The sequence below is a fragment of the Globicephala melas genome, chromosome 8, assembly GCF_963455315.2.
Source record: "Globicephala melas chromosome 8, mGloMel1.2, whole genome shotgun sequence".
Taxonomy (NCBI): Eukaryota; Metazoa; Chordata; class Mammalia; order Artiodactyla; family Delphinidae; genus Globicephala; species Globicephala melas.
In genome coordinates, this window is record NC_083321.1 from 99,163,521 (window position 1) to 99,190,549 (window position 27,029).

The following is a 27,029-nucleotide window of genomic DNA, read 5'->3' on the forward strand; positions in this document are numbered from 1 at the left end:
ATGACAGGTATTTTTAGGCTGTTTGTTTGTTCTCCTTGATTAAGTGGAATAAAGTTGTCACTTTATTTCATCAAAAGTTTATTGAGCATCCAGTATGTGCTAGGCACTCTGCTAGATGCCAGTAATACAAAGATGAAGATCAAAATGAAACAAAAACAAAACCACTCCCCCCTCACCCCATTTAAGGCAGATTTGGCTTGAGCCTGGGAAGCCGGCCCCTCAGGGATGCAGAACCGGGGTTTGGAATACAACTTGCCTGCATCTCACCTTAATCTTCACCCTTGCCTCTCAAGGCTGACCAGCATGTACCCATCTCCAAGTCCTGCATCTTCCACCTGCCTGAACAACTTTCCCCTGCATGCATTATCTCCTTCTAGATGAGGCACCTGGGGAAGTGAGGGGAGCAGTTCTGGCTAAGGAAGGGGAGCTGCAAAGGCACACCTGCTCAGAGGAGCCTGCAGAAGTGCATAGGGGCAGGGAGCTGGGAAGGGCACGAAGTCCAGGTAAGAGCAGAGGGGACCAACAAGAAATGTTGTTGCCCTTGGGGCTGGGACAAAACTGGCCCCAGTGTGGAGTGGTGGGGAACAGGGACCTTGAGAGTCGCTCTGTGGGATGGTGCAGAGTCGGAGCAGGAGCTTAGGAAGTTAAGGAGGGACCAGGGATGCACTAGAGGCCTCAGGGGAGAGAGGTCAGAACACAGCGAGGGACTTCTCTTTCAGCTTTTTAATTGCGCTCTCTCTTCGCACGGTAGATTACTGTTCCTACAAACTGTTCAAGAGGCGGCGGCATGGGCGTGGCCTGGCTACACAGTGGACCAACCTCTCGGTACTCTGCTGTTTGTGTGACTGGGGAGTCTGCCCTTGTCCTGTCTCCTGGGACCTGAGCATCTGGGAGCAGGCCAGGTGAGAGGCCAGAGGCCAAGGGTTCCATCATGTCTCCAAGACATGCTGGGGAGCAATAAGCCTCCTGCTCCCCCTACCATTTTTGGGGAGAGTGGAACTTCATCCTCTTACAGCTGGAGGAAGCCCAACAACTTTCCGGGGGATAATGATTGTTTGAAAGGCTTGTTTTGGACAAAGCCAGGGAGAAGCCATAGGTATGAGGGGTCAAAAGACAGATCTTCACTTGATTTAGCCTTCTGGGCCTGAAGAATGAGTGAGAAGCCCCTTCTCTATGGAACAGAGATGGAAAGAATGCCGGGCACGCCGCTGAGGGAGGCTTTGGGAGGAGGCCAAGCGTGGGAGGCTTGAATCCTTTGCTCTTGCTAGAACCCCGGTAGCGGGGCAACGGAATGTATTGTACTTGAGCTCCTCCTTCACCAACTGGTAGGTACCGAGGTACCATATGCCTGAGAAGGGTGCTCCAAGGTACTGCCTTCACAATGATTCGCTGGATGCTGAGAACAGCCCTCTGTACACCCAGTAAAGGGCATTGGACTTCCCCTTAGTTTAGGACAGTTGTACGTTTGAGGCAAGTGGCCTCTCTAATCTGGGCTTGCCAAAAAAGTTCCCCAGGAATCAGGAGTTTGTTCGGAGGGAAGGGGAATGGGTGGGAAGCGTGAGGGCGCCCTAGGAAGGGCATAGGATAGTCAAGGGGGTTAGGTTACTGATGTTAGTTTCCATAAGCCCCTCCGGGGATTGGGCCGTAAATTTAATAATCTATATGGTCCTAAGAGGGCACAACCCACACCCACTGAGAACACAACTAAAGAGCCGGGAGCAAACGTAACCCGGTTTCACCACCTGATCCACCCTCCGCCTTCCCGCCGCGTCCCCCATCTGCGCATGCTCACAATCGTCCACGCGCCGGAACCTTAGCGCTGAGTGAGGACCTCCATCTCCCCTCGCCCCTCGCCCCTCGCCCCTGGCGGGCTGCTGCCCCGCTGCCCTGCCCTCCCCCGGGCCGCGGGCAGCAGTGCGCGGGCGCCTCCCGGGGGGTCCCGAGGAGGCTCAGGCGCTGATCTCCACCGGGCCGGCCTCGTCTTGCTCGCGGATCAGGTGCACGCCGCCCGCAGTCCGCAGTGTGCGCGAGGCGCTGCGCGAGCGGCCGGGCGAGCTCGGGGCCCGGGGCGGCGACGTGTGCGTCCGGCCCGTGGCGGGGGAGCGCGCTGGAGAGCGCGGATAGCGGCGGGCAGAGCGGCTGGGCAGCCCCGGCGAGCGGCCCGGCACGGCAGGCGACACGGAGTAGCCGGGCGGGCCGGGCTCAGTCGCGCTCCGAGGCTCCGGGGCGGGGTTCTCCTCGGGCTCCGGGGAGTCCTGCAAGGACACGTGCCGCGAGGGGTCAGCGGACAGCCGGCCAGGGCTGGGAGCGCGCCTGCTGTTCCAGGGCGCTGGGAATACCGAGGTGGAGGGGACATAGTTCCCTCCACACTCCGACTGCCTGGAGGGCTGCAGGCGTAGGTCTGTTTTTGCTTGCAACACAGGACACTTGATGTGGTGCCTGGCACATAATAGGTGCTCATTAAATGTTGAAATGCATTAGTTTGAGTGCTTTGTCCACTTACTCTGCACCTTCCACCTGCCTTGGACAGCATGGGACAGAGTTGGTTTATGGAATAGTAGGGAAATCACCAGAGACAGTGTCCAAAGACCTGGGTTTGAAGCCTAGATTTGCCACTGATTTACTTGTTTGATCCTGGGCAAGTCATTTCACCCCTGTCAGCCGTATTTTTCTCATCTCTAAAGTGGGGATGACACAAATATTTCTTAGGGTTATTCTGAGTCCTAGAAAGGTATATCTATATGGTATGGCTACGTAATACCAGAACATGGTAAGGGCTGGTGGAGTGTTTGTGGGGCGCCCAGCCCGAAGCTGCTCACCTTGTCCTTCAGGATGTAGAGTGCCATGGGGTTCTTCCGCTCCTGCTCTCCACTCCGTGGGAGGGTGTCTGCTGCATGGAGCAAAGAATGGGGTGGCTGGCCCAGGTACAGAACCCTTTCCACCAGCCAGCACCTACACTCTTTGCTTCCCGATGGCCAAGTAAGGCCATCGGGAAGCCAGCCTCCACCAAATGGTCTGGAATACCTGAGGTCCTACCTTGGCCGCTCCTCTCCCTGCTCTGCAGTCTTCGTGAAGTTGGTGCAGGAAGGGGCCCTGCAGAGCTGGCTTCCTTGTCGCCCATTTCGGCCTTTTCCCAGCAGCTTACTGATCTGAGTGAAGATGGGACGGGTGAGTGCGTGGCTGGGAGCTCACCTTCTGCTTTCAGGCGGTCATCATTCTGATCCATATATTCCAGGGAGTTTTGCTTCTCCAGCTTCCTCTTCTTCCTGCAAATCAACCCAGCACCCTGTGAACAGAGCTGTCGAGTGTGAGCAGGAGAAGTTCTGGGGGCGAGGACACTGGGGGGATCTGATGGCCACAAACGAGGCCTTGTAACAGGAAGACGGGCTGAGTGCGGTGGGAGGGGGAGTAGTCCAGAGCTTTGGGATGCATCCCATCTAGGTTTGCCTCCTGAGTCCGTCCCTAGCATTGTGACTGTGGGCTAGTCATCTAACTAATCCGAGTCTCGGGTCGTTGTCTGTAAGCTGCAGATAATCACATTTAAAGGTAACACCCTAACCACAAACACAGTGCCTGGCTCACAAAAGGTGCCGTGTAAGTGAAACCAGTATTCATCGTGCTGGGGTTGTCAGGGTTGTGAGCACAGAATGCAGTGGTAAGATGGATCTCCCGGGAAGAGGTGCGGGGCCCTGGGAGGAAAGGCGTTTAAAGAGACGAAGGAAAAACAGAGCTTGGGGCTGGGATGGGTTGAAGGATTCAGGTGCTCAGGGAGAGGAACTTGGAGAGTTACCCAGACTTTCTGGACGGTTTCCAGCAGGCACAGACTGTCACCAAGGTCACAAGGAGGAAGATGCCTCCTGTGGACAAGATTATGTAGAGGGAGCTTCTTCCTAGGGAGAGAGAGGCAGAGAGTGGGGAGAGACTTCAGAGGGGGCAGGAGGTGTGGTGAGGAGAGCTTCCTGCGGCCGAAGAAATAGAAAAGGAACCCCAGGCAGCATGGCTGGCCAGTGGTGGACCTTGCCCAGAGCTCACTTCCTACCTGTGGCTGTCCTCCAGGGAGAGCTGGCCCATCTCTGCCTCTCTCCCCCTCCAGTGGCACTCTGTCTGGGAAGTCCTTAGCCTCTCATGGGCACCTGCCTCTCAGGGCTTTGAGTCCCAAGGGAGGGCAGCGGGAGACTCACTGTATACGGTGATCTTGACGGGCAGGCTGCGGCCCTGGCTGATGGGGTTCTCCACCACACAGCTGTACAGGTCGTCGTCCTCCATGAGCACGCGGGTGATGGTGAGCACCTTTTGGTCGGGGGACAGGAGCATCCGCGAGTCGTTGAGGAGGGGCTTGCCGTCCTTCAGCCATGTGTAGCTGGGCTTGGTGCCGTTCTCGTGCGAGCAGTTCAGGGTAAAGGCCTCGCTGAGCTCCAGCACTGTGGTTGAAGCCACTAACACCTGGGGCCTCGAAATGGGCACTGAGCCCGGGGGTGGGGGGAGCCTGTGAGCCACAGGCCAAAAGCATCTCCCTTCCCCTTCTTAACTGCCTACCTTCCAACTCAGTCTGCAGTATTGAGAGATCGTCACTCCAGCTCTTTACCACCATCCATCCACCCATCCATCCATCCATCCACTCACTCATCTATTTACCCACTATTTATTGAGCACATACTGAGCACAGGGAGTACAGTGCCAAACAAGACAGCTATGGTCCCTGCCCTCGTGGACCTTCCCTTCCCTTCTTCCCACATACCTTTCCAAGATGTCTTAAACTGACCCAGCCTGGAAGATATTTTAGTTGGGCTAAGCTTAGGTCGAAATAGGTTCAAATATTGGCTCTACCACTTACTAGCTGCCTGAACTTATGCCCCAGTTTCCTCATCTGCAAAATGGGGTCCATGATATTAACTACCCCTAGATTATTATGAGCATTACATGAGTCAATATAGGCAAAGCACTTACAATCGTTTCTGGCACGTAGTAAGCGCTGTATACGTGTTAGCTATGGCCTATCTGCCAACCTCTAACATTCCAGTTGGCTCACTCCCAAGCGGCTTTTGTGTAGCTTTTCCTGGGGTCTAGCTAATATACTGGGTGGACGTGGCCCCAGTTCCAGTCACCAGTCCCGCCTCCTTCCCTGCCAGAGACTTTACCATCTACAGTGAGGTTGATGGTCTTCTCTCCAGTGAAGGTGTCATCGGTGATAGAGATCTCAACCTCATAGGTGCCCTCGTCGGCCAGCTGCAGGTCGCTGAGAAGCAGGGAGCCGTTTTCAAAGAGGCGGATGCGGTCTCGGTAGTCGGGCCGCAGGGTACCGATGACCTCTGTGCCGATGGACTGAACCACGGTCACTGGCTTGTCCCGCTTCAGCTGCCACTTGACAACGGGTTTGTCACTGCTGGTGCTGCTGTACTGCACAGAAAGCAGGGCCGCCTTCCCCACTGTGCCATGGATCAGGCGCACCGGGCTGGTGATGTTCACCGCCTCCAGGGGCTCTGTGGACAGAGACCCACGAGGTGAGGGCAGCGTCAGGCCCTGGCTCCTAACGTCACTCCCATCTTCGAGTCCTCTGGTCTCTCCATGCCTCACCCTTCTGAACCCTTCACTCCCTGTCAGTCCTTCCTTCTTACCCTTCGACTGTAGCTCTGGCCCCTCTGCTCCCCTGTCATCCCTCACACCCATCCCTTTGCCCTCAATCCTTCTTCAATCTGGACCTCTGCCTCTGGAGGTTTTCCCTATTGCCTTCCTCTTGAGGAAGATTCCAGGTAACCCATACCTTATGTGGCCCATTTATGGAAATATGTATTGAGACTCCCCATGTGCCAGGCACTGTTCTATGTCCCCAGGATATATCAGTGAGCAAAACTGACAAACATCCCTACCCCCTGAAGCTTATAGGTCATTAGACCCTAGAGTGAATTTGTCAGATTTTCTCCTTAATTGGACATTGGGAAAGTGAGGGATGGAGAAAGCATGGAAATGTAGATTCCCAAAGAAAGGAGGGTGTCATGAGACAGTGCCAGTAGAGGGCAAGTTTAGGGGCCTGAGGACAACTGGACAACTCTCCAGTCATACCAAGAGCCTCCCCTATCCTTGTCCCAGCTGCACGTAGCATCATACTAGGCCTGCCCAGGGCAGAACAGTCGTGGAGATTCACCCAAACTCCAGCCCAATTTGCATCCCCTATGGAAGAGGGATTTGGGACAGGTCAAGCAAAGAGCTTGGAGTCAGAAGACCTTATAAGATTGGGCTCCACTGCTTACTGGCTGTGAGAATTTGGGCAAGTCATCCTTCTAGGCCTCACTCTTCTCTTTTAGAAAATAAGGATGATAATGATAACAAGAGCAAGTGTCTTCTCCAGTTCACGGTGCAAAAGCATGATATGTATGTCAGTTACTGTGGTGTAGGGGAGAGAACACAGGATTGAGCATCAGAGATCGGGGCCCTATTGTTGACTTAGGACCTGGGAGAAGTTGCTTATCTGTTCAGGGCTCAGATTTCCCACAGGTCAAATGAGTGGTAACGAGATGGTCTCATGGTTTGTTCCAGCCCTGTAGTTAGTTCTGGGATTTTACCATCTTGTCCGATGGCAGCCCCATCCAGAGACACATCTCACATTTCAGAGATCTCTTAGGAACTTTGGGGCCTGAACAGATGCTGCTCGCTGGCCTTGTACCTGGCCTTGCAGAGCAATACAGCCACCTGAGGGAGGGGTCTTCTGGAGAGGATGTCAGCTAGGAACAGGACTGAGTTTAGCTGAATAGACACATACGTGTCAGGTTCTCCGTTCCTCTGCACCCCCAGGTGCTTCCTTTGACTGTCATTGCCTCTGAAGTTCCCTTCTTCTTTCTCACCCCTGTTTGCCACTCTGCTACTGCTGCAGTGTAGATTTGGGGAAGGTGAGCAATACCTTTCCAATCCCTATTCCTCTCCTTGTACCTCGAGGACCCAGACCAAACCAGGAGGCAATGGAACTAAAAGGTTAGCTGTGGAGATCGAAGCAAATTTTTTTTTTTTTTTTTTTTTTTTTGCGGTATGCGGGCCTCTCACTGTTGTGGCCTCTCCCGTTGTGGAGCACAGGCTCTGGACGCGCAGGCTCAGCGGCCGTGGCTCACGGGCCCAGCCTCTCCGCGACATGTGGGATCTTCCCAGACCGGGGCATGAACCCATGTCCCCTGCATCGGCAGGCGGACTCTCAACTACTGCGCCACCAGGGAAGCCCGAAGCAAATTTAGTTTAAAAACATATCCAGTCCATTTTGGGAGCAAATGCATTGTTAAGTAATGAGCTTATCATCTATGGAATTGGTCAAGGAAATGCCAATTGACTCTTCTTTCACCTCCTTGTGCTTCCATTTCCTCCTCTGAATAGTGAGGTGGTGGGACCAGATGATCTCTAGGGGCCTTCCCCACCCTGTCATTCTATGATCCATCACCTGTCAAGGATGTTACAATCATAAAACCTTAAGCATGGAAGAAACTACCTTAATGATGAAAGCCACCATATGTATGACTATTATATACTTGTTACTGAGAGGAGTCTCAATTGGCAGGAGTTAGAATGGACAAAATCAACTATTTTCAAAAATTTTTAATTAAAGGTATTTTTGTTCCCACAAAACTTTATAGAAATTGAAAAGAAATGAAATTTAGTTCTAGTTCACCTGATTTGGTCAAAGAGGTGGTGAGGACCAGAGCCCTGTCCTCCCCAGTACCTCGGGGTGCTGCTAGGAATCCTTATGGCTCTGTGTATCAGGCTGAAATCGTTTGGCTACATGATCCTTAAGATTTCTCCAGCTCTTAGTTTCTGTGATAATTTAGATGGGATTTCCTGCCTCGCATCTGCTAGCCCGGAGATGGAAACAACCTAAGTGTCCATCATTGGATGAATGGATAAAGAAGATGTGGCACATATATACAATGGAATATTACTCAGCCATAAAAAGAAACGAAATTGAGCTATTTGTAATGAGGCGGATCTACCTAGAGTCTGTCATACAGAGTGAAGTAAGTCAGACAGAGAAAGACAAATACCGTATGCTAACACATGTATATGGAATTTAAGAAAAAAAATGTCATGAAGAACCTAGGGGTAAGACAGGAATAAAAACACAGACCTACTAGAGAATGGACTTGAGGATATGGGGAGGGGGAAGAGTAAGCTGTGACAAAGCGAGAGAGAAGCATGGACATATATACACTACCAAATGTAAGGTAGATAGCTAGTGGGAAGCAGCCGCATAGCACAGGGAGATCAGCTCGGTGCTTTGTGACTGCCTGGAGGGGTGGGATAGGGAGGGTGGGAGGGAGGGAGATGCAATAGGGAAGAGGTATGGGAACATATGTATATATATAACTGATTCATTTTGTTGTAAAGCAGAAACTAACACACCATTGTAAAGTAATTATACTTCAATAAAGATGTTAAAAAAAAAAAAGACAGCACCTACAATGTGAAGGTGATCTTAGGACTAAAAGGGTAGAAACCAGGCAAGGGACTTCTTCCTATTGGGTCAGTAGAGGATGGGCTGACTCTAGGATCCCAGAGAACAACATCTTGCAAATCAGATTATCTAGATTTATGGCATGCTGTGTTTATGTCTGTAAATAGTATCCTAGCCTCTAGAAAAGCCTTGTTTGAATGTTCCAGGAATAAGACCGTGATGAATTTAGGAAAGACTCTTTAGGCCATATTAGGTTCAGAGCACTAAGTGTTACTTTCCTGAGGCTAGGTTGGTGATGCTGTCATAAGGGAGTATGGCAAGGGATTAAGGTAAATCTCTGGGAGCCAGGGCCACATGGTCCAGCCCCCCTTTTAGTGCCAATCTTAAAAATACATTTCCCAGCCTCCCTTGCAATTAATTATGATACTACTGAGTTCTAGCCAATAATACTAGTAAAAGTTGTAGACACCATTTACAGGCTGATTTAGAAAAACCTCCCTCCTTTACTTTTTTCATCCTCTACCTAAAAGAAATGAAGATAAATCTCAGACTGACCATGGGAAACACATGTCAAAGCTGATAGCACTCCATCAGCTTGGTGCCTGAAAAACCTCACGGAACAGTCTTTCCTCATCCCAGGCCTAGCTCGAACCCGTGTACCCCTGCATTGGCAGACGGATTCTTAACCACTGTGCCACCAGGTAAGTCCCTAATGGTAACCTTTTAACTGGCATATCCAATGGGCTCTTTCAGGTCCTTATTATACTGGGCTCCTTGATACATTTGATGATGATTGTCCGGGAAACTCCCAACTCCCTTCATTTTCTGGATACCACAGTCTCCCAGGTCTCCCTCTGTGTTTCTGATTGTTCCTTCTGGGTCTCCTCAGTGGGCTTGATTCTCTGCCTTCCTCTGCAAATCTTGGGGTTCCTCAATGTTCCGTATTTAGCTCATTTTCTCCTCCAAGGTAATATTTATTCATTATCCTTGTTTTAAATCTCACCTCTTGGCTGACAGTTTCCAAATACTTCTCTCCAACCCTCCAGCTTTAGGTTATTCAACATTTTCCCACAAATGTCTCATAGGCGTTTCAACCTCAACGTGAGCGCAACACTAGCTATCATATCTCCCAACCTTGCCCCATTTTTAAGTTATGGTTTCACACAGAAACCCTACCTCCTTCTCTAGATCGTTTCACTTCCTATAAATCACTAGGTCCTGACTTTCCCTCCAAAATATTATCTCAACATCCCTCACTCCCCCTCTCTTTATTCCAATTCCAGCCCAGGTCATTTCTCTCCTGAACTATTGCAATAGCCTCGCTATGGTTTCACTTGTGTCCCCTAAAATTCATATCTTGAAGTCCTAACCCCAAGTATCTCAGAATGTGACCTTATTTTGCCGTGTGGTCATTGCCAAGGTAATAAGCTAAGATGAGGTCATGCTGGAGTGGGGTGGGCCTCTAATCGAAGATGACTGGTGTCCTTTTAAAAAGGAGAAATTTGGATATACACACAAGCACAGGGAGAATGCCATGTGAAGATTAAAGTTAATCTGTCACAGCCAAGGAACTCCCAGAAGCCAGCAGAGAGCGCTGGAACAGAACCTTCCCGAGGGCCTTCAGAGGGAGCGCAGCCTTGCCAGCACCTTGATCTGGAACTTTTAGCCTCCAGAGCTGTGAGACAATACATTTCTGCTGTTGAAGCCACCCAGTCTATGGTTCCAGCAAATGGATACAGGCTTCCTTTCCTATCTTGCTTGCCTGTAGTTTCACCTCCAATGCCTCACTGGAGAGTGAGGGATCTGAGCTATACTCTGGCCCTGCTGGTTCCCAGATTAAAAACCATTCAATGTCCTCCCCCGCTCCCATTGTTTGCAAATTATATTACAGTTTCCTTAGCAGGGTTTACCAGACTCACCTAACTCCACCCACACTTTCTTCTCCAGCAGCGGTGACTGACTGGGCTGCTCCTAACATGTGATACCATTTCAAGCTGTTGACCTTGGTGCATTTTCCCAACTATAATGCTCACTCCCACACCTATCTGTTTTTCTCATCTTTTAAAATTCAGTGCAGACATTCCCAGGAAACCTCCCCTGATATTCCCCCACTCCCATTCTGTACCACCAGCGCCAGCTTCCTGATGGGGTAGGTGACCTCTCTCTGATTCTTGGAACCCTCTGCCTCTCTGACTCATAGTAGTTTCTGCATTTTATTAAAATGATCTCTGCATCTTATTTGCCCCACTAAATTGTGAATTCCTAGGCTCTCTGGAATAGTGTGTGTGTGTGTGTGTGTGCGTGTGCGCACATAAGCACATGTATTTCAAATAAGATCATTTCTCCAAGAAGTTGGTAGGGGGAGGTAGGTGTCTATGGCGTGTGTGTTACGCATAGGTTGGTGTTACTCTCCCAAACCAGGAGGCTTATTATCTCCAAAGCTTCTTTCATCTCCCTTGTTATTTTACACTCAGAGAAGCCAGGGTGGCGGCTGGGGAGACACAAAACCAAGATTTCCCCACCCCTCCAAGGCCCACCATAGTCCCTTGGAAAGAATGCCGGACTGGCCCACGCCAACAAGACATCCCATCAGAAACAGCTCATTGCCCTCCATCTAATGTACTGAATGCCGTGGGAGCTGCAAAGTCATGCAGGCTTTGGGGGATGGGGGGCAGGGGCCGGGCAGGAGGCACACAGAATGAAGAAATACATTCAACACGAATGCCTGAATTCACTGAGATGCTTCCCACGGTGGCTAAGCATTCTCCCCTCCTCCCACCCCAAAGGCATTCTGGCCCTCAGCTCTCCCCTCCCTCTCCTTCGAAAGCCCCGGGTCCCTTCTCCAGACCCTGTCTTACCCTCTGGTCTCCTACCTGTCTGGATCAGAAGCAGGTAGAGAAAAGGAGTGAGGCGCAGGGCATTGAAGGCTCTGGACAGGGCTTCCCTTTCTCTCTTCATTTTGGGTGGCGTTCTCCAGCTCTGGTGCACACAATTAGCATGATTTCTCCACTCTGGGCACGTCCCTTTGTACCACTCGGAGTTTCTCTGCCCGAACACAACCCTGCCAAGTTCTCTCTGAATACACAGAGCTCTGTGTGTTGCTGGACTTGTTCTTTCCTCTCTTTCAGACCTGGCATTTTCTAGTTTCAAAGCCCTACATCCCGGGTTCGGAGGAGAGTATCTGCTTGGGAGATAATCTCCAGCACAGGGTTCAGTCTGATGGGTCCCAGCAGCCTAGCAGTTCTTTGCCGGCTTGTGCTGAGCCCCACTGCCAGGGGGAGATGAGGATTTGGGCTCAATGAATGGACTGGGCTGGGACACACACTAAACTGGACCTTGTGTGTCCCAACCTGTCCTGTCTCCACCTCACGCTCCCTGTTCCTGCGAAGGAGGGTGTGCGCCAGGGACACGCCTCAATAAGCTCTGAAAATGGAGGGAGAGGAGCTTTTCAAAAGCTGGGGGATGAGAGATTCCAGAAACTGCTGAAGAAATGGAAAACTCCTGTTCCACCCCAAAGAAAGAAGATTGGAATATGGCTTGAATTCTATTATTTTCATACCTGTCCTGGTGCTGCTTGGGCTTCTCTCTCTATCATAGAATCACGTAGATGCTGGGGACCTTTCTCCAGAAGCTACTCTGCTCATTCCCCAGCCTCCAGCCCATTTCCTAGAACATGTCAGAACAAAGACGAAGGTAATAGCCCAAGAGCCTGGGGTTCTGTCACCAGCTACAGCCCAGCCGTTTCCTCAAGTCTTGAGGCGTGATGAAGAGAGACACCCCAGCTCTACCCTGACCCTTCATTACCACGTCCACATCCTCTCCTGAGGGGCGTCAGTGGAATGTATGCTTGCTAACTGTGTGATCTGGGGATGGCTGTGCAACGTTGTTAATTCTCCAATTTCACATCTGTAAAAGGGGGAGAAACAGTAGCTTTCTTGTAGAAATTGTTGAGAGGATTGATGAAGATTTAGTATGGTAGGGTGCCTAGAAAATTCTTTGTTGGAGAGGTGATATATATATATATATATATATTTTTTTTTTTTTTTGCGATATGCGGGCCTCTCACTGTTGTGGCCTCTCCCGTTGCGGAGCACAGGCTCCGGACGCGCAGGCTCAGCGGCCATGGCTCACAGGCCCAGCCGCTCCGCGGCATGTGGGATCCTCCCGGACCGGGGCATGAACCCGTGTCCCCTGCATCAGCAGGCGGACTCTCAACCACTGCGCCACCAGGGAAGCCCCAGAGGTGATATTTTAAACTTTAAGAAAAAACTGCCTCTTCTTCTTTTCCATTACTTTAGGGATCTTTATATCTTGGTGAGACCAAAGTTTACAAGTTCCCCTCTTGATTGTCTCTAACGCTGACCTTAGTTTTGTAAGTTCAGTAGCTATCTCTCAAAGTATTCTTTTTACATACTGGAGACAGCTTGTGTAAGCCAGGTTTCTAGAACTGAAGATTGAGTGCATGGTCCATCTGAGCCAAAGGATGGGGAGGAGAGGTGGGAAGCATTGCTTTTGAACTTCACAGAGGAACTCCAAAAATATTCTGAAATACACAAGTCAGATTTTTTTCCTTTTGCATCTTTATGGTTGTGACTTTTTCCTACCCAGCTCAAGGCGCTCGTCTGCCTCTGGTAGAGTTAATGGTGTTTCAGCATGAATACAATGAAAAAGAGAAAGGCAATATTCAGCTTCTGACATTGAAAATAGTATTTTAGAGTCAGTAGCAAGACGAAAGGCTTGAAAGCCAGTGTTTGTAAGGTACAGAAGGATATTTTAATTTCTTTTATCTGCTCCTTTGATGTATCACAGAGCAGGCTGTGGACCAGATCATAGCGTTCTTCTATAGTTGTATACAAATGGCCTCTTTTGCCTGTGATGGTTAGGTCCAGAGGCTTATTGTCTGAGGTAAAAGGATATGATGTTCAGGAAATAGAAAGCCTGAACTCTGCCTTTTTCATCCTGAAGGACTGTGGAAAGAGAGCTGTGATAGAGGGAGACCTGGGCAGGATCTAAGTTCTCCACACCCCCTCCAGGGATGAACCTTAGGCTCTTTACATCCACGCAGAATACGAAAGTGCCCCAAAGTGGCCACATGTTCCCTTGAGGGGACCCAGAGGTACTGGAGGGTAAAGCACCAATAGAGGGCAGAACAGGGAGCAAAGGGGCGCACTGTGCAGGTGACAGCTGGGCCACCAACCGCCCCTCAGACCAGAGAGCAACCTAGACTTGTGCAGAGACCAGTGGGAGTCCTGAGAAGGCCACACAGGTCCCCGGACACCATCTCCCGCCTTGCCACAAGGACCCCTAAGCCACCCTAACCCTTCTCAGAGAAGAGCTGGGTTTGGGGAAGAAACTGGAAAGGCTGATCCAATCAGAGACTGAGCTACCTCAAGAGAATGTTCAGGTGGTTGGGTTAGACTGAGTTTACCAGGATGGACTGACTTTTGGTTTTCCTCTGCTGCCCTGGGCGGGGGAGTGGGGTGGGGGTGGGAGGCTCACATGGGAGACCCTGGCAGCTGCAAAGGCGCAAAGGCACCACTGTGCCTTTGCACAACTGAGTGTACGAGGAGCAATTCTGCAATCCTGCTTCAGGTGTTTTAAGATGAGTAGCCCTACAGAAGCGTATATCATCTGCTTCTGTGCTTTTCTCATCTCAAGAACAGAGAGTTCTTGGATTGAAGTACTGTGTCTTATTGGCCTCTGTAGCCCTACTGTGTAACACAGGGTGGGGCACATAGTAGGCGCTCAGCAGACAGTTGCTGACTATTGAATGGGCGAAAACTTGTGGTGGGTAGGGGACCTCTCTAGCAGCTGGTGGAGTGGAGGGCGACTGTGAGGGGGACTGGGCGAGAGGAATGACAGCAGGGAGGGCACCAAACAGCAAGCAACTGCAGATGACAGAGCGATGTGTGAGCACACATGCGGCACCCCTTCTGGAATTCCCAGAAGTAACTGGGATTCACTTTGAGGCGGGCCACCGATCCAATAGGCAATGGGTGACAGAAACATAAGGTAACAGTCCAGCCAACTTAGTCTCACACACAACACGTACCGGTGATCTCACCTGTCTGAGCTGACCTTGTTTTATCCTTCCATGCATTCCTTGGGTTTTTCCCTGTGGGTGTGTCTGTTCCAGCTAATTGTTGATGATTCAGACTGGGGTTTTTGTTTTTTTGTCTTTCGTTCTTTTCTTTTGGTATGGATATCCTGATTATATATATATTACTTTTCTTTAGCTCTGAAGAGGGTTGTCCCCCTGGGGATCAGAAAACATGGTTACTGTGGCCATCTCCTCATTAGCCTGGGAGACTCTCCAGGGCAGGGGCTGTAATTCCTCATTCTTATGTGTCTCCTCCCAGGGAGGAGCTCTGAGCTCTGCATAACACGGCTATTAAACAATGTGGAGACACACGGCTTGACTGACGGCATCCAAGGCCTGTGCCCTTTCCTCCTCTGAGCACTTCAGCAGATGCATTTCCGCGGGCATCGTCCTCTCCTGAGCAGCTCGGCCGGTCCTCTTGGCCCTCCGGCTGCACACAGGTGCTTCAGGCCACTCTCATTTGGCACCCGCTCTGGGGCTCCGGGATTCCGACCCTCCCCTCCCCTGCATGCATGGCAGCCCTGGCCTGCTGTACTCAGAACGCTATGCTGAGCACCCAGGCAGTGGCCCTGCAGCTCAGAATGGAAACCTCCCCCAACACACACGCACACACACACACACACACACACACATACACACACACGAATGACGTATAGATAAGTAGGTTTTAATAACCCTACCATTAGATTTAAGAATGTCCCTGCCCACTTGGCCTCTTCTCCTGTCTCCAGGCTGCATGAAGAATGCTCTGGCACCGATACTACTGGAGAGGTTTGGTCCTTGCTAATACCATAACATCAGTGGGGATTTTTATATTTAGCATCCGCCCCCTCCTTCCCTTCATTCACTTCCTGTTATCAACTGAGTCAAATCTGTCTCCTCCACTAAATTGTAATTAATCTTTGGTAGCAGAATGAAAAATAATCTAACAAATGGCACCCAAATTCCTCTTATAGAGTAAATTGTCTTTAGCAAGAAAAATATCTAGATACGCCACATGGAGTGGAAGGTAAGGTCTGAAGCAAAAGGCGTCAAGACACAAAAAGATAAACTCCTGTGCAATAGAAATAAACAGGAATTGGGGATGGAGAAAGAGCAGAGAGGAGAGACGTGAGGGGCCGGGGTGAGGAAACAACAAGGGGCAGGCAGCTGAAAACAACTGAAGAACAACTTGCATTGTTACACTATAAAACCCTTTCTCCTCTGTCTTCTTCAAAACTCTAAGAAAAGTTTACTGTACACAAATTGCAGTATGTGTGTGTGTGCTTCTAGCTGATAGAACATGGCAAAGGTGATAGGGTAGCCACTCCCTTGGTTAGATTATGTTATATAAGACTTAGCAGACCAGAGAGAGAGAGAGAGAGAGAGAGAGAGAGAGAGAGAGATGGTCCTGCTGACTCTGAAGAAGTCAACTGCCCTGTTGTGAAACAGCCTCGTGGCAAGGAAATGCTGGTGGCTCTAGGAGCCGAGAGCTACCCTCAGCTAAAAGCTGGCAAGAAAATAGGAACCTCAGTACTACAGGCACAAGGAACTGAATTCTTCCAATGACTACATGAGCTTGGAAGAGGACCTTGAGCTTCAGAAAGGAATGCAAACCAGCTGACACCTTAACTGAAGTCTGATGACACCTTGAGCAGAAAATCCAGCTAAGCTGTACCCGACCCACAGAAACTGTAAAAAAAATAAATGTATGTTGTTTTAAGCTGCTAAATTTGTGGCAATTAGTTATGCAGCATAGAAAACTAATACGGGTGTGTGTGTCTGTGTGTGTGTGTTTACACACTGAGACAAAGGACGGAGTTCTAGGTCTGCATCAACAAGGTGGGCAGGAGTACAGCACATATAGAACAGTGAAATGATCTCTAAAGGGACTAATTCAGGTGAAGCAAGAGTTTGGAGTCAGAGATAGTGCTGAGAACTTAGGCCTTCAGAAATTTGGAGAAATACTGGTATCTTAGTCCGGGTTGCCCCAGAGGCAGACTCCAAGGCAAGAAGCTAAATAGTTTATTTGAAAGGTGATCCCAGCAAAACCAGGTAGGATATTGGGGGAATGAGAGATGGAAGGGAAGGAAGCCAATGAAGGTTGCACATCAAGCAATTTACTACCGTGGACAGCTAGAGCTTAATCCTGTGGGAAATAATGAAGAATAAGCCTCAGAATTATCCCAACCCAAGGGGCAAGGGAGCTGGGATATTTATCCACCGACTGCCATCAGATATGGGTTGAAGGCTGCTTCTCCGGGGTAAGAAGTTAATTCCCCTGACCTTGCAGGAAGGTATCCTGTCCAAACCTTCTCCCCTTCTCTAACTGCTCTCAAAGTGTGTGTGTGTGTGTTTGTGTGTGTGTGTGTGTGTAAGCTACTCCTACTGTCAGGCACTTTGTATCTATTTGTTCATTTAATTCTCCCAGTACCTCCTTTTCAGTAGATATTATCACCTCATTTTACAAACAAGAGAGACTAAAACTTCAAGAAGTTAGCAATTTGCTGAGGTCATATAGTTACTAAGTGGCAGAACCTGGATTAGAAACCCAGGTTAGTTGCTAACAAAGCTGAGGCTCCCGACCACCTCTCTGGGTCACCAGTTGGAAGTCCAAATCCTGGTCTAACCCTTTACCCCCAGCACCCACCCTCTGACTAAGCCCCAGGATGTAAGGTGGACCTCTCTGCCCACTCCTGGTGCCCTCTCTTGTTGCTGAAGTTATTTTCGATTCTTTGTTCCATAAACCTATATGTGAATGGTGCCAGAGCTGTCCCTACCATCAGTTCAATTTGCCAGAAAGGAGGGAGAGGGAGGACGGAGATTTGTGGAGCTGCTGTGCGTTGCCTGGGAACGAGGAATTTGTGTGAGGTTTTGAGTTGAGACAAGGCAGGGCCCTGCTGCTCCAGCAACCAGCGAACCAGGGACAGATTGGCCAGCTCTCTCTGGAACAAAACAAGCTTTCTGTGGGCCTGGAGAGTGAGGAATGGCCCTCCCCAAGGACATTTCTTCTTTCCTTTTTCTTTTTAAAGTTCCCCACCTCTGGCTCGCTTCTGAGAAACACCATATATGAACAGAGATGGGGGTCAAAAGGCTCCCTGTGCCCTCCCTGGGGCCTTCATCCTGAATGTTGGTTTTGCTGCCTGTGAGTTCAGTGAATGTGAGGGGACGCCTGGAAGAAAAGCGTTCTACAGATACGGTGTCTCAAAAAGGCGTGGGGTTTACTAGCAGAAACAATGTGATCCTGCAACAGCATGGGGTCCAGATTTCCATAAGCCAGGGAGGAGGTGCTCCCAGTTCCAAAGTGGAAAACTTGAAAACATCAACGTGTTTTATGCTGAGAGTCAATATTTGATTTCTGAATAGAATTCCCACCCCCTCAGAAACTGAGAGGAACTCAGGCTTGTGTCCACGGTCGATGAACGTGCCCTATTCAGCAACTCTCCAGAGGAACAAAGAGGAGACGTGAATTGGTATTAAAGCGTGGAGAGATCCAGCTTCGTTGACCTATTTGAGATGTGGCGAGGACATTCTAGAAAACATCTCTGGATTTCTGTTCATGTAAAGCTTCAGTGCTCAAAGAAAAACAGGTTGAAAAATCATGGGGAAGCCACAAATTACCCCCAACTCATGAATGGCTTCATTTTTTCTTTTCTCCTAGATCCTCAGATGGTGTCCTCCCACCAACCTTGTCAGGAACGGGTTTGGTCCCATCCTCCCTCTCCCGCCCTCCTCCCAAAGAGGGAGGCACAGAAATGGAAATCAGCTGGCCAGCATCTAATAACTGCCTACTGTGTGAAGAGCACTGTGTTCCAGACTTTAGTAAGAGGAGTGGGATGTGGGGAAGGGTGTCACATTCAAAAGTAACAGAAAACACAATCCTTGCCTAGGTGCTTAACTCTAGTTGCGAGAGATGCATCTATATCTATAATACTGTTGATAATATATTTGCATTGCCCCTTACAAATTGTCTTTATTTTTACTATTTATTTGGCTGTGCCGGGTCTTAGTTGTGGCGTGCAGGATCTTCAGTTGCAGCACGCAGGATCTAGTTCCCTGACCAGGGGTTGAAGCCAGGCGCCCTGCATTGGGAGCACGGAGTCTTAACCACTGGACCACCAGGGAAGTCCCCCAATAAAGGGATTTATTATCTTATATAACCAGAGTCCTAAATAAGGGCATCTCTGTAACTTGTAAAAGTAAGTGGCTCAGCAATGTTATCAAGGATCCAGGTCCTTTCTGTCTTGCTATCTACCAGTCCCAGCTTCTTTTTTCATCGTACTTATCACCATTTGAGACAATATGACGTAGGGGTTAACACAGACTCTGAAGCCAAACTCCCTGAATTTGAAATCTGGCTACCACGTTACTAGGTGTTGAGTTAAACTACTCAATCTCTCAGTTTCCGTATCTGTAAAATGGGGATGATTATTATAGTATTACCTACCTCAGAGGGTTGACTTGAGGATTGAATGAGTTGCTGTGAGGATTAAATATGTAAAATGCTTAAGCAACCTAAATGCCCATAGACAGACAGCGGATAAAGAAGGTGTGGCACACACATACAATGGAACACCACTCAGCTGCAAAAAGGAACAAAATTGGGCCACCTGTAGAGACCCGGATGGACCCAGAGACTGCCATAGAGTGAAGCAAGTCAGAAAAACAAACATTGTATGTCAACGCATATATGTGGAATCTAGAAAAATGGCACAGATGAAATAGAGGCTTGCAAGGCAGAAATAGAGACACAGATGCAAGGCTTGCAAGGCAGAAGTAGAGACACAGACGTAGAGAACAAATGCATGGACGCCAAGGGGGGAAAGTGGTGGGGAGGGGCATTGAATTGGGAGATTGGGATCAACACATACACACCAATATGCATAAAATAGACAAGTAACAAGAACCTGCTGTCTAAAAAAACAAATAATAAAAATCAAAGAAAAACTATAGGCTTAGCAGGGCCTTCTAAAAATAAATAAATATGTAAAATGTTTGAAACACCTACCCTAGTTCTAGTTCATTCCTCAGGCTCAGCTGTATCCTGGAGACATTCCTGTATCCTTTTAATTCTCCTTTCTCGTTTAAACCCTTCATTTCTGGGGTTCTCCACGGGGCTCCCTGCCATCAACAAATTGTCTTTTAGAATATGGTCTTATTTAATCTTCTAACAACTTTATGTGGTAAGAATTTTTTCCCGAGGGACATGAAGCTCAGAGAGGTTAAGTAACCTGCTCAAAGTCACACAGTTTATATGTCAGCATAGTGCAGATTCAGCTTGTGCTTCTTGGACTAGTGTTCACATACTACACTCCTGAAAGAGGTTGCCTCCACTCAGGCCCAGAAGTAAAAAGTGGGTGGAAAAAAGCAAGGCCCTGAGACAAGATATGAGATGAGGAAGGATAAAGGTGAGCAACAGGGACTTAAAAAAAAACAAACTAAAAACTTAGTCAACGAGAGAATGATTGGGTCCCCAGTGGTGAGTCTGGGGACACTAAGAAGATGAATTTATGATACATGGGATTCAACATAGGGAGAGACAAGGTTTTTTTTTTTTAAATTTTATGTATTTTTGGGCTGCGTTGGGTCTTTGTTGTTGCACTTGGGCTTTCTCTAGTTGTGGTGAGCGGGGGCTACTCTTCATTTTGGTGCAGGGACTTCTCATTGCAGTGGCTTCTCTTGCTGCGGAGCACGGGCTCTAGTTGCGCAGGCTTCAGTAGTTGCGGCACGTGGGCTCAGTAGTTGTGGTGCACGGGTTTAGCTGCTCCAGCATGTGGGATCTTCCTGGACCAGGGATCAAATCTGTGTCCCCTGCATTGGCAGGCAGATTCTTAACCACTGCACCACCAGGGAAGTCCTGAGACAAGGTTTCTTAAAAGAAGGCCCCAACTAAGATAGTAGGAAGGTGGCCTTGAAGACAGGCCAAAATGTTCACCCCTTGTTATAGTACTTTTAGGGTCCAGGTCTGTCTCGTTTACAGATCCTTACCAGAGTTAGCCCTCCAGGATTCTGCATCTGGTTTGCTACCCGTCAAGCTAAAGAATGTGATTCGTCAAGATTTTTTGGTTGTAAGTGACAGAAGTTCAACTTCAACTGTTTGAAGCCCAAAAGGAGGAATTTCTTGCACCATGTAACAAAATTTCGGAGGGAACCAGAATAATTGGGAATGAGATACTTAAAAGCCATGGCAGTTATCTCTCATCTCTCTTGCTTATGTCTTGGTGTCAGCTTCATTCTCATAAACCTTCTAACGCTTTTTGAGGGGGGCCGTCGTTGCCAGTCAGTCTAAGGTATCAGTGCTGCCCAATATAACTTCTGCATCTGTGCTGGTAAGCACAGTAGCTGTTAGCCACACGTGGCTATTGAGAACTCCACATGTGGCTAGTAGGACTGAGGAACTGAATTATAAATTTTATCTAATTTTAATTAACTTGAAATTAAACAGCTTCATGTAGCTAGTGGTTAACACATTGGACTGTGCGGCTTGTTATCCACGGAGGAGGAGAATTTTGACGAAGCTAGTTAAAAAAAACTTAGTGGAGGACTGTGGCTGGTGCGGAATAGGTCACAGACACAGCTCTGTATCAGTCACAATAGTCAGGAGGATAGAATACTATCCCAGGCTGGGCCATGTGCCCAACCATGTGCAGACAAATCAGTCTGCTAGGGGCGGAAGAGATGACTTCTGTGTTGCTTCTTAAAAAAAAAAAATTAGCAAGCATTTATTGAAAACCTGTTCTATATTACACATTTCACATATATTACCTTCATTTTCACAAAAAAGTCCTGAAAGGTCAATTGTTCCACCCATATTGTAGATGAAGAAACAAAGATGCAGATTATGTGACTTGACCATAAATGGTAAATTGCAGAGTCAGAATATAAATCCAGGTTTGTTTCCAAAGTCTCTGTTCTCTGCACTATAATATGCTGTCTCTAGAGATTTGGGATATAGAAAATGAGACTATTAATAGTGGATAATTATAACAATCATAGAAGAACACACAAAATGAATGACTTGGTTTTGTCCAAATAGTTATCTTGAGTGCCTGCTACTTATTCTATAAAACATTTTTGAAATTGCTTTTAGATCCTACAACATATTTTTTAAAGTATCTTTAGTGATTGCAATTTTTATATTTTAGAAGTACATTTTCTAAAACAGTAAAAATATGGTGAATAATATTGGTAACAATTTATTAATAGATAAAATCATTTTGGTCCTAACTAACTATTGTGTTAAGGCAAAGTCTCTTATCTTCATGAAGCTTCTTTGGCTTCAAAGAACAGATACCCCAGGGAAGGTACCACCAGAGGAGAGGCACATCACAAGGATCTCGAATTGGAGAGCTCAAACGCTGAAGCAGCTCCTGGAACCAGTTTTTGTGGGTAGCTCAGAATCTTCTGCTTTTCTGCTTCATCCTCCTACATTTACCAATTGCCTCCCTCTACTTTGCTCATCTCAGGGCTCTCTCTGTTACAAACAATGTAAAACCTAATGCAAATTGGCATTCACGATAAACAACTTTCTTGGCTCACATATTTTGAAAGTCTAGAGGTGGGGTAACCTTGAGACTTAGCTTAATCCAGAGGCTCAAAAGTGTCAACAGGGAATAGCAAGGACTTTAAACTGTGGTTTGATGGAAAAAGAATAATGATAAGGATTGTCTATGTGTTTTTACACTGGGAAGTACGTGGCCTCAGAGCTGTTAGTGCCTTGGTCCCTGAGGCCTAACAACAGTCAGAGGGGGGTTGTAGGTGGGTTCTCCAGGAAGCAGACTCTAAGACTCAAGTTCAGGATGTTTATCAGGGAGTGCGCTGGAGATTGGCACCTGTGGAAGGGAGGAGGAGGAAGCAGGAAGAGGCACAGGAAGAGGCTGAGCTGTGATGTAGGTTGGACCACCTCAGCCAAGCCCACCGGGAGCTCTAAAGCTGAAATGATGGCTCATTGGCGTTGTTCCAAGTTAGGCAGAAACCGCCAGGCCTTTACATCGCCAGACCCACCGGTCTCAGGATGCGGCTGCTCCTCAGAGGGTGAGGCTGCTCTCTGAAGCTGAGGCTGTCCCTGAAGGAGTCGACAGCTCAAGGGACTACAACATTCTCAGAAGCTGGGCCAACAAGTCCTTCCTTGAAGGGAGATCTGGGAAGCGCATCTCTGTGTCCATCCAAGATGAGTATTTGGTAATGAGGAGGACAATGAAATTCTTGTTAATTTTTTTTTTTATCACTCACCAACAGAAAGGGGAAAGACTTCTGCATCCATGACAAATTAGAGAATTTTTTTGCAAAGATCAGTACAGCAGGTGCCACTGAGACAACCAGAACGATCTGCTATTAGTGCCACATACAATGAAACGCTGCTGCAGAAACTTATCGTGCACAGGCAAGCAGAAGAACCCTCATCAATTATTCCAGTTAGAAGGGTTATTCTGTGAGGTGGGTAAGGAGGAGGAGGAACAAAGAGAACTTTCAGGAAACATCCCAGAACATTGGCTGTTAGCCCTGGGGAATCCTGCTTACATTTGGGAAAGAGAGTGGAAGAGGGTACGACTCAGCTGCCTGAGGATCCCGATATCCAGATCCCATGAGAGTGGGAATAGGCAGCTTTCCCACTTCCAGAGAGGTTCTCCTTAGGATGGGCCCTTAGGACGAACAGGTTACCAAGTTTTCTAATTTGTTACAGGTGGGGGGTGTCAGTCAGCCACAAATAGGACAGTGACGACCAAGCAGCACATTTCTGAGTTCTGTGTGGGGTGGACCACTGCCAGAGACCCAGTGACTCAGGGCTTTGTGCAGAGATGGCCAGGGATCCCCCAGCCACACACATCAGAGATCATCAGCCCAATGAAGAGTGCTCTGGAGTAGGGCCGCAAGCCTGCTGCCAGCAATACCCATTCGAGTTTCTGAAGAAGACAGACAGTTCTAAGCAAACAGTTCCCTTGCTGAGAAACAAACTCTGGCCATACAGAAGATAAGCCTTGAGAAAACGTCAGAAAATGGGTGCAGGGCCCAAGATGTGATCTCTCTAGACATACGAGAGTATATATTCATATGAAGCCACTGGCACAGCAGCTAGTGGGAGGCACAGAGCTGAGGTAGAGGGTTAGAGACAGCAAGGAGCTACCTAATAACACTTCTTCTGAGTGTGTGTGTGTGTGTGTGTGTGTATGTATGGAGGTGTACAAATCAATCTCCCTCTGGCCCTCTCCAGTGGTATGTTCTTCTCCTCACCCTTCTGGGTGGATGTGGGATGGGTTTCCTTCTTGTTACTTGATTACTCAGTGCTATTTACAAACCATTTATTTTTTATTTTATTATTTATAAAAAGGGAGCTCCTTTTTTTCTCAGCTTCACCTCTTGCTTTGAATCTGATGTTAGACTACGTCACTCGCTACTTTCCAGGCTACACTCATCTACCTCCAGGTCTTTTCCTGAAATTCCTTGAAGACTGTTGCTCCTGGCTCTCGCCAACACTCTTCTGGTCATGTATCTTGGTGATTTCAACAACCTCAGGAATAATCCATCCAGTGCTCTTGCCCTCATTTCTATGACCTCTTCTCCAGTAATCTTGTTCTCCTACTCCCTCCCTTGGTCATACCATAAACTTTGACAGTACCAATATCTGCAGTTTCAAGCATCCCACTCTTGGATCACCACCTCTTATTTTTTCAGTGCATTCCTTCTAGTATCCTGCTCTAACAAACCTTAGATCCCCACTGGAGCCTACAATCTCTTGATCCTACAAACTTTACAAGGTCCCTTACCCACTTGTTATCCTTTCCCATGTTATCTATCTTAAATTCCATGGTCAGTCATTTAATCACTCCCTTGCGCTCAACATTAACTCTCTTGCCCCTTTCTTGTCTGAGAGTAATAGTTTGGTAAAACCTCAACCCTGGTTAAAAGTAAAATTTCTACCTATGGCTATGCCTGTAACCATGAAACTGAAGGAAAACTCAACCATGCTGACTAGTCTCACTTTAAATTCATAATCATGAACCTCACATGGGTCCTTAAGGCTGTCTGGCAATTGTACATGTTTCTAGTTCATACTTCTACTCTCCTGGATGACTATTTTATACCTTCTTCAAACCTCCAACGCCTCTTCCTCTATTTTATTAATTGATGAACTTGCTTTCTATTTGTATTAGTTATCTCTCTCTGTGTAACAAATTACCTCAGAATCTAGCATCTGAAAACAACAAATATTAACTCATACAGTTTCTGGCTGGGTCGTCTGTCTCAGGGTCTCTTATGAGATTGCAGTCAAGTTGTTGGCCAAGACTATATAGCCTCTGAAGACCTGACTGGGGCTGGAGGATCCACTTCCAAGATCATTCACCTGGCTGTTAGCAGGAGCCTTGAGTTCTTTGCCATGTGGGCCTTTTCACGTGACTTCCCATGACATAAATGGCTTCCCCCAGAGGAAGTGATCTGAGTGAGAGCAAGAGTAAGAGATGGAAAGAATCAGAGTGCACGCTGGAGAGAGAGAGAGAGAGAGAGAGAGAGAGAGAGAGAGAGAGCGCACACACAATAGAGAAAGAGAGAGAGGACACAGTGTCTTCTATAACCTCATCTCTGAAGTGACATACCACCCCTTCTGCCATATTCTATCTGTCACACAGACCAACTCTGGTACAGTGTAAAAGGGGACTACACAGGGTGTGAATACCAGCAGGTGGGGATCATCAGAGGCCATCTTGTAGGCTGGCGACAATTCTGTTTTACAGAGAAAACAGAGGAATCAGAAAAAACTTCCCACTGCCATATTACCCAATTACCAGTATATATTCTATTTTCACTGCTAGTGTTATAATGAACTCTCTCTCTCCTGCTATCTAAGGCCAATCCTTCCAATTGTTCACTAGATCCTGTTCCCTCTTGCCCACTTAAGGACATAGATACAAAAATTCTCCTCTCTCTCTCCTGCGTTGTCAGTTTTCTTTTGTTTACTGGACAATTCCCATCAACAAAACATATGTGCTGCAATATTAAAGAATCCTCCTATGATCCTATCTCTCCTTTCAGCTACGCATTTCTCTGTGTCCCTTTACAATAAAACTCATTGAAAGAATTGTCTAAAATGACTGTCTCCAGTTCTTCCTCACCCTCTCTTTTAAGTCTACCCCATCAGGCTTTTGCTCTCAAACTACTCTAAAAATACCGCTCTTATAAAAGTCATCTATGACCTCTATATTGTTAGATCCAATGGTAAATTCTCAGTCCTCATCCTATTTGACCTAACAGCAGAGTTTAACATAGGCAGTTGGTTCTCTTAAACAAAACACATTCTTCACTTGGCTTTCAAGGTATCACACCCTCCTGGTTTTCTTCCTTAGCTTACTGGCTGATCCTTCCCAATCTCTTTGCATTTCCCTTTTCTTTCCAGGCTTTTAATGTTGGAAAACCCCAGGGTCAGTTTCTCAGCCAGGCAGGCACCCACACTGGAGTGATTGTACTTGCTGTTCCTTTTGCCTGGAACACTCTTTTGGAAAACTCTCCGGTGAAAATTAAAGTAGCTTGTTCCATTACCTCATGGAATTTTGCATTGGAGTCTTTGCTCAAAAGTACCTCAGTGAAGTGTTCTCTGGTCATCCTATCTAAAATTGCATCTCCCCCACCCCCCAACAGACTTTTTTTTTTTTTTGGTACGCGGGCCTCTCACCACCGCGGCCCCTCCCGTTGCGGCGCACAGACTCCCGACACGCAGGCTCAGCGGCCACGGCCCACGGGCCCGGCCGCTCCGAGGCACGTGGGATTCTCCCGGACCAGGGCACGAACCCGTGTCCCCCGCATCGGCAGGCGGACCCGCAACCACTGCGCCACCAGGGAAGCCCCCAACACACTTTTAATCCTCTTCCTCGGCTTTTACTCTACAATGCTTATCAGCACCAGACACATTTGTTTACTTATTCATTAGTCTATTTGGTTACTTCTCATTGTCAATTCCATGAACAAGGGATATATGTCTATTTTGTTCACTGCTATATATTTCCAGTGCCTAGAACAGTGGTGGTATATAAAAATCTCTCAATTATATATTACACGAACGAATGGGTATTCCACATGGATAATAGCGAAGTGTCCGAGAATTATAGCAAAGCTTGGAAGCAGACAGGGAGACCACTCACGAGGCTGCGATGTTTATATATAAGAACAGGTATGAAAGAGCTCCGTTAACGTAGCGAGGTGTACAAACATCAGTATGATTTACTGTTGGCTTAGTTCGTTCCTCAAGAAAGCCCTGCCAGGCCCGCCTTCTCCCATCCTTTTCCCGTGCTTCCCTCAATTGGTCCCCTGCCCTGCCCAATCAGCTCTTCGGCCCAACATACTTCTTTTCCTGAAGGATGTGGGATGGTCCCAGCGCCGGGACACGCGAGGCACGACCAGTGTGCGACACTTCCGCCCGCCTGTTACCCAGCGCCCACGCGGACTCACCCGTGCCCCACCAGTTCCACGCGCGTTTATAGGTCCCGCCCATACAGCGAGACAAAGCGGAAGTGACGAACCTCTGGAGCGCGA

The 27,029-nt window shown here is 48.1% G+C and overlaps 1 protein-coding gene across 7 annotated transcripts; it reads right to left on the reverse strand.

Annotated features, from left to right (window-relative positions):
- Positions 1-36: 36 nt before the first annotated feature.
- Positions 37-26,990, reverse strand: HEPACAM (hepatic and glial cell adhesion molecule). 7 transcript variants are annotated; one of them, XM_060304234.1, is made up of 7 exons: positions 26,946-26,990; positions 5,139-5,480; positions 4,182-4,463; positions 3,791-3,890; positions 3,025-3,266; positions 2,820-2,890; positions 37-2,255 (listed from the first exon to the last, which is right to left on the reverse strand). In XM_060304234.1, exons 1-7 carry the CDS (start codon positions 26,986-26,988, stop codon positions 1,950-1,952), a joined length of 1,386 nt encoding a protein of 461 aa, XP_060160217.1. In that variant the 5' UTR covers positions 26,989-26,990; the 3' UTR covers positions 37-1,949. The 7 variants fall into 7 exon arrangements, with proteins under 7 accessions (XP_060160217.1, XP_030696135.1, XP_030696105.1 ...); XM_030840275.2 differs by lacking the exon at positions 26,946-26,990 and adding an exon at positions 11,287-11,704 and having other exon boundaries at positions 2,820-2,887; positions 3,037-3,266; XM_030840245.3 differs by lacking the exon at positions 26,946-26,990 and adding an exon at positions 11,287-11,704 and having other exon boundaries at positions 2,820-2,887.
- Positions 26,991-27,029: the final 39 nt, after the last annotated feature.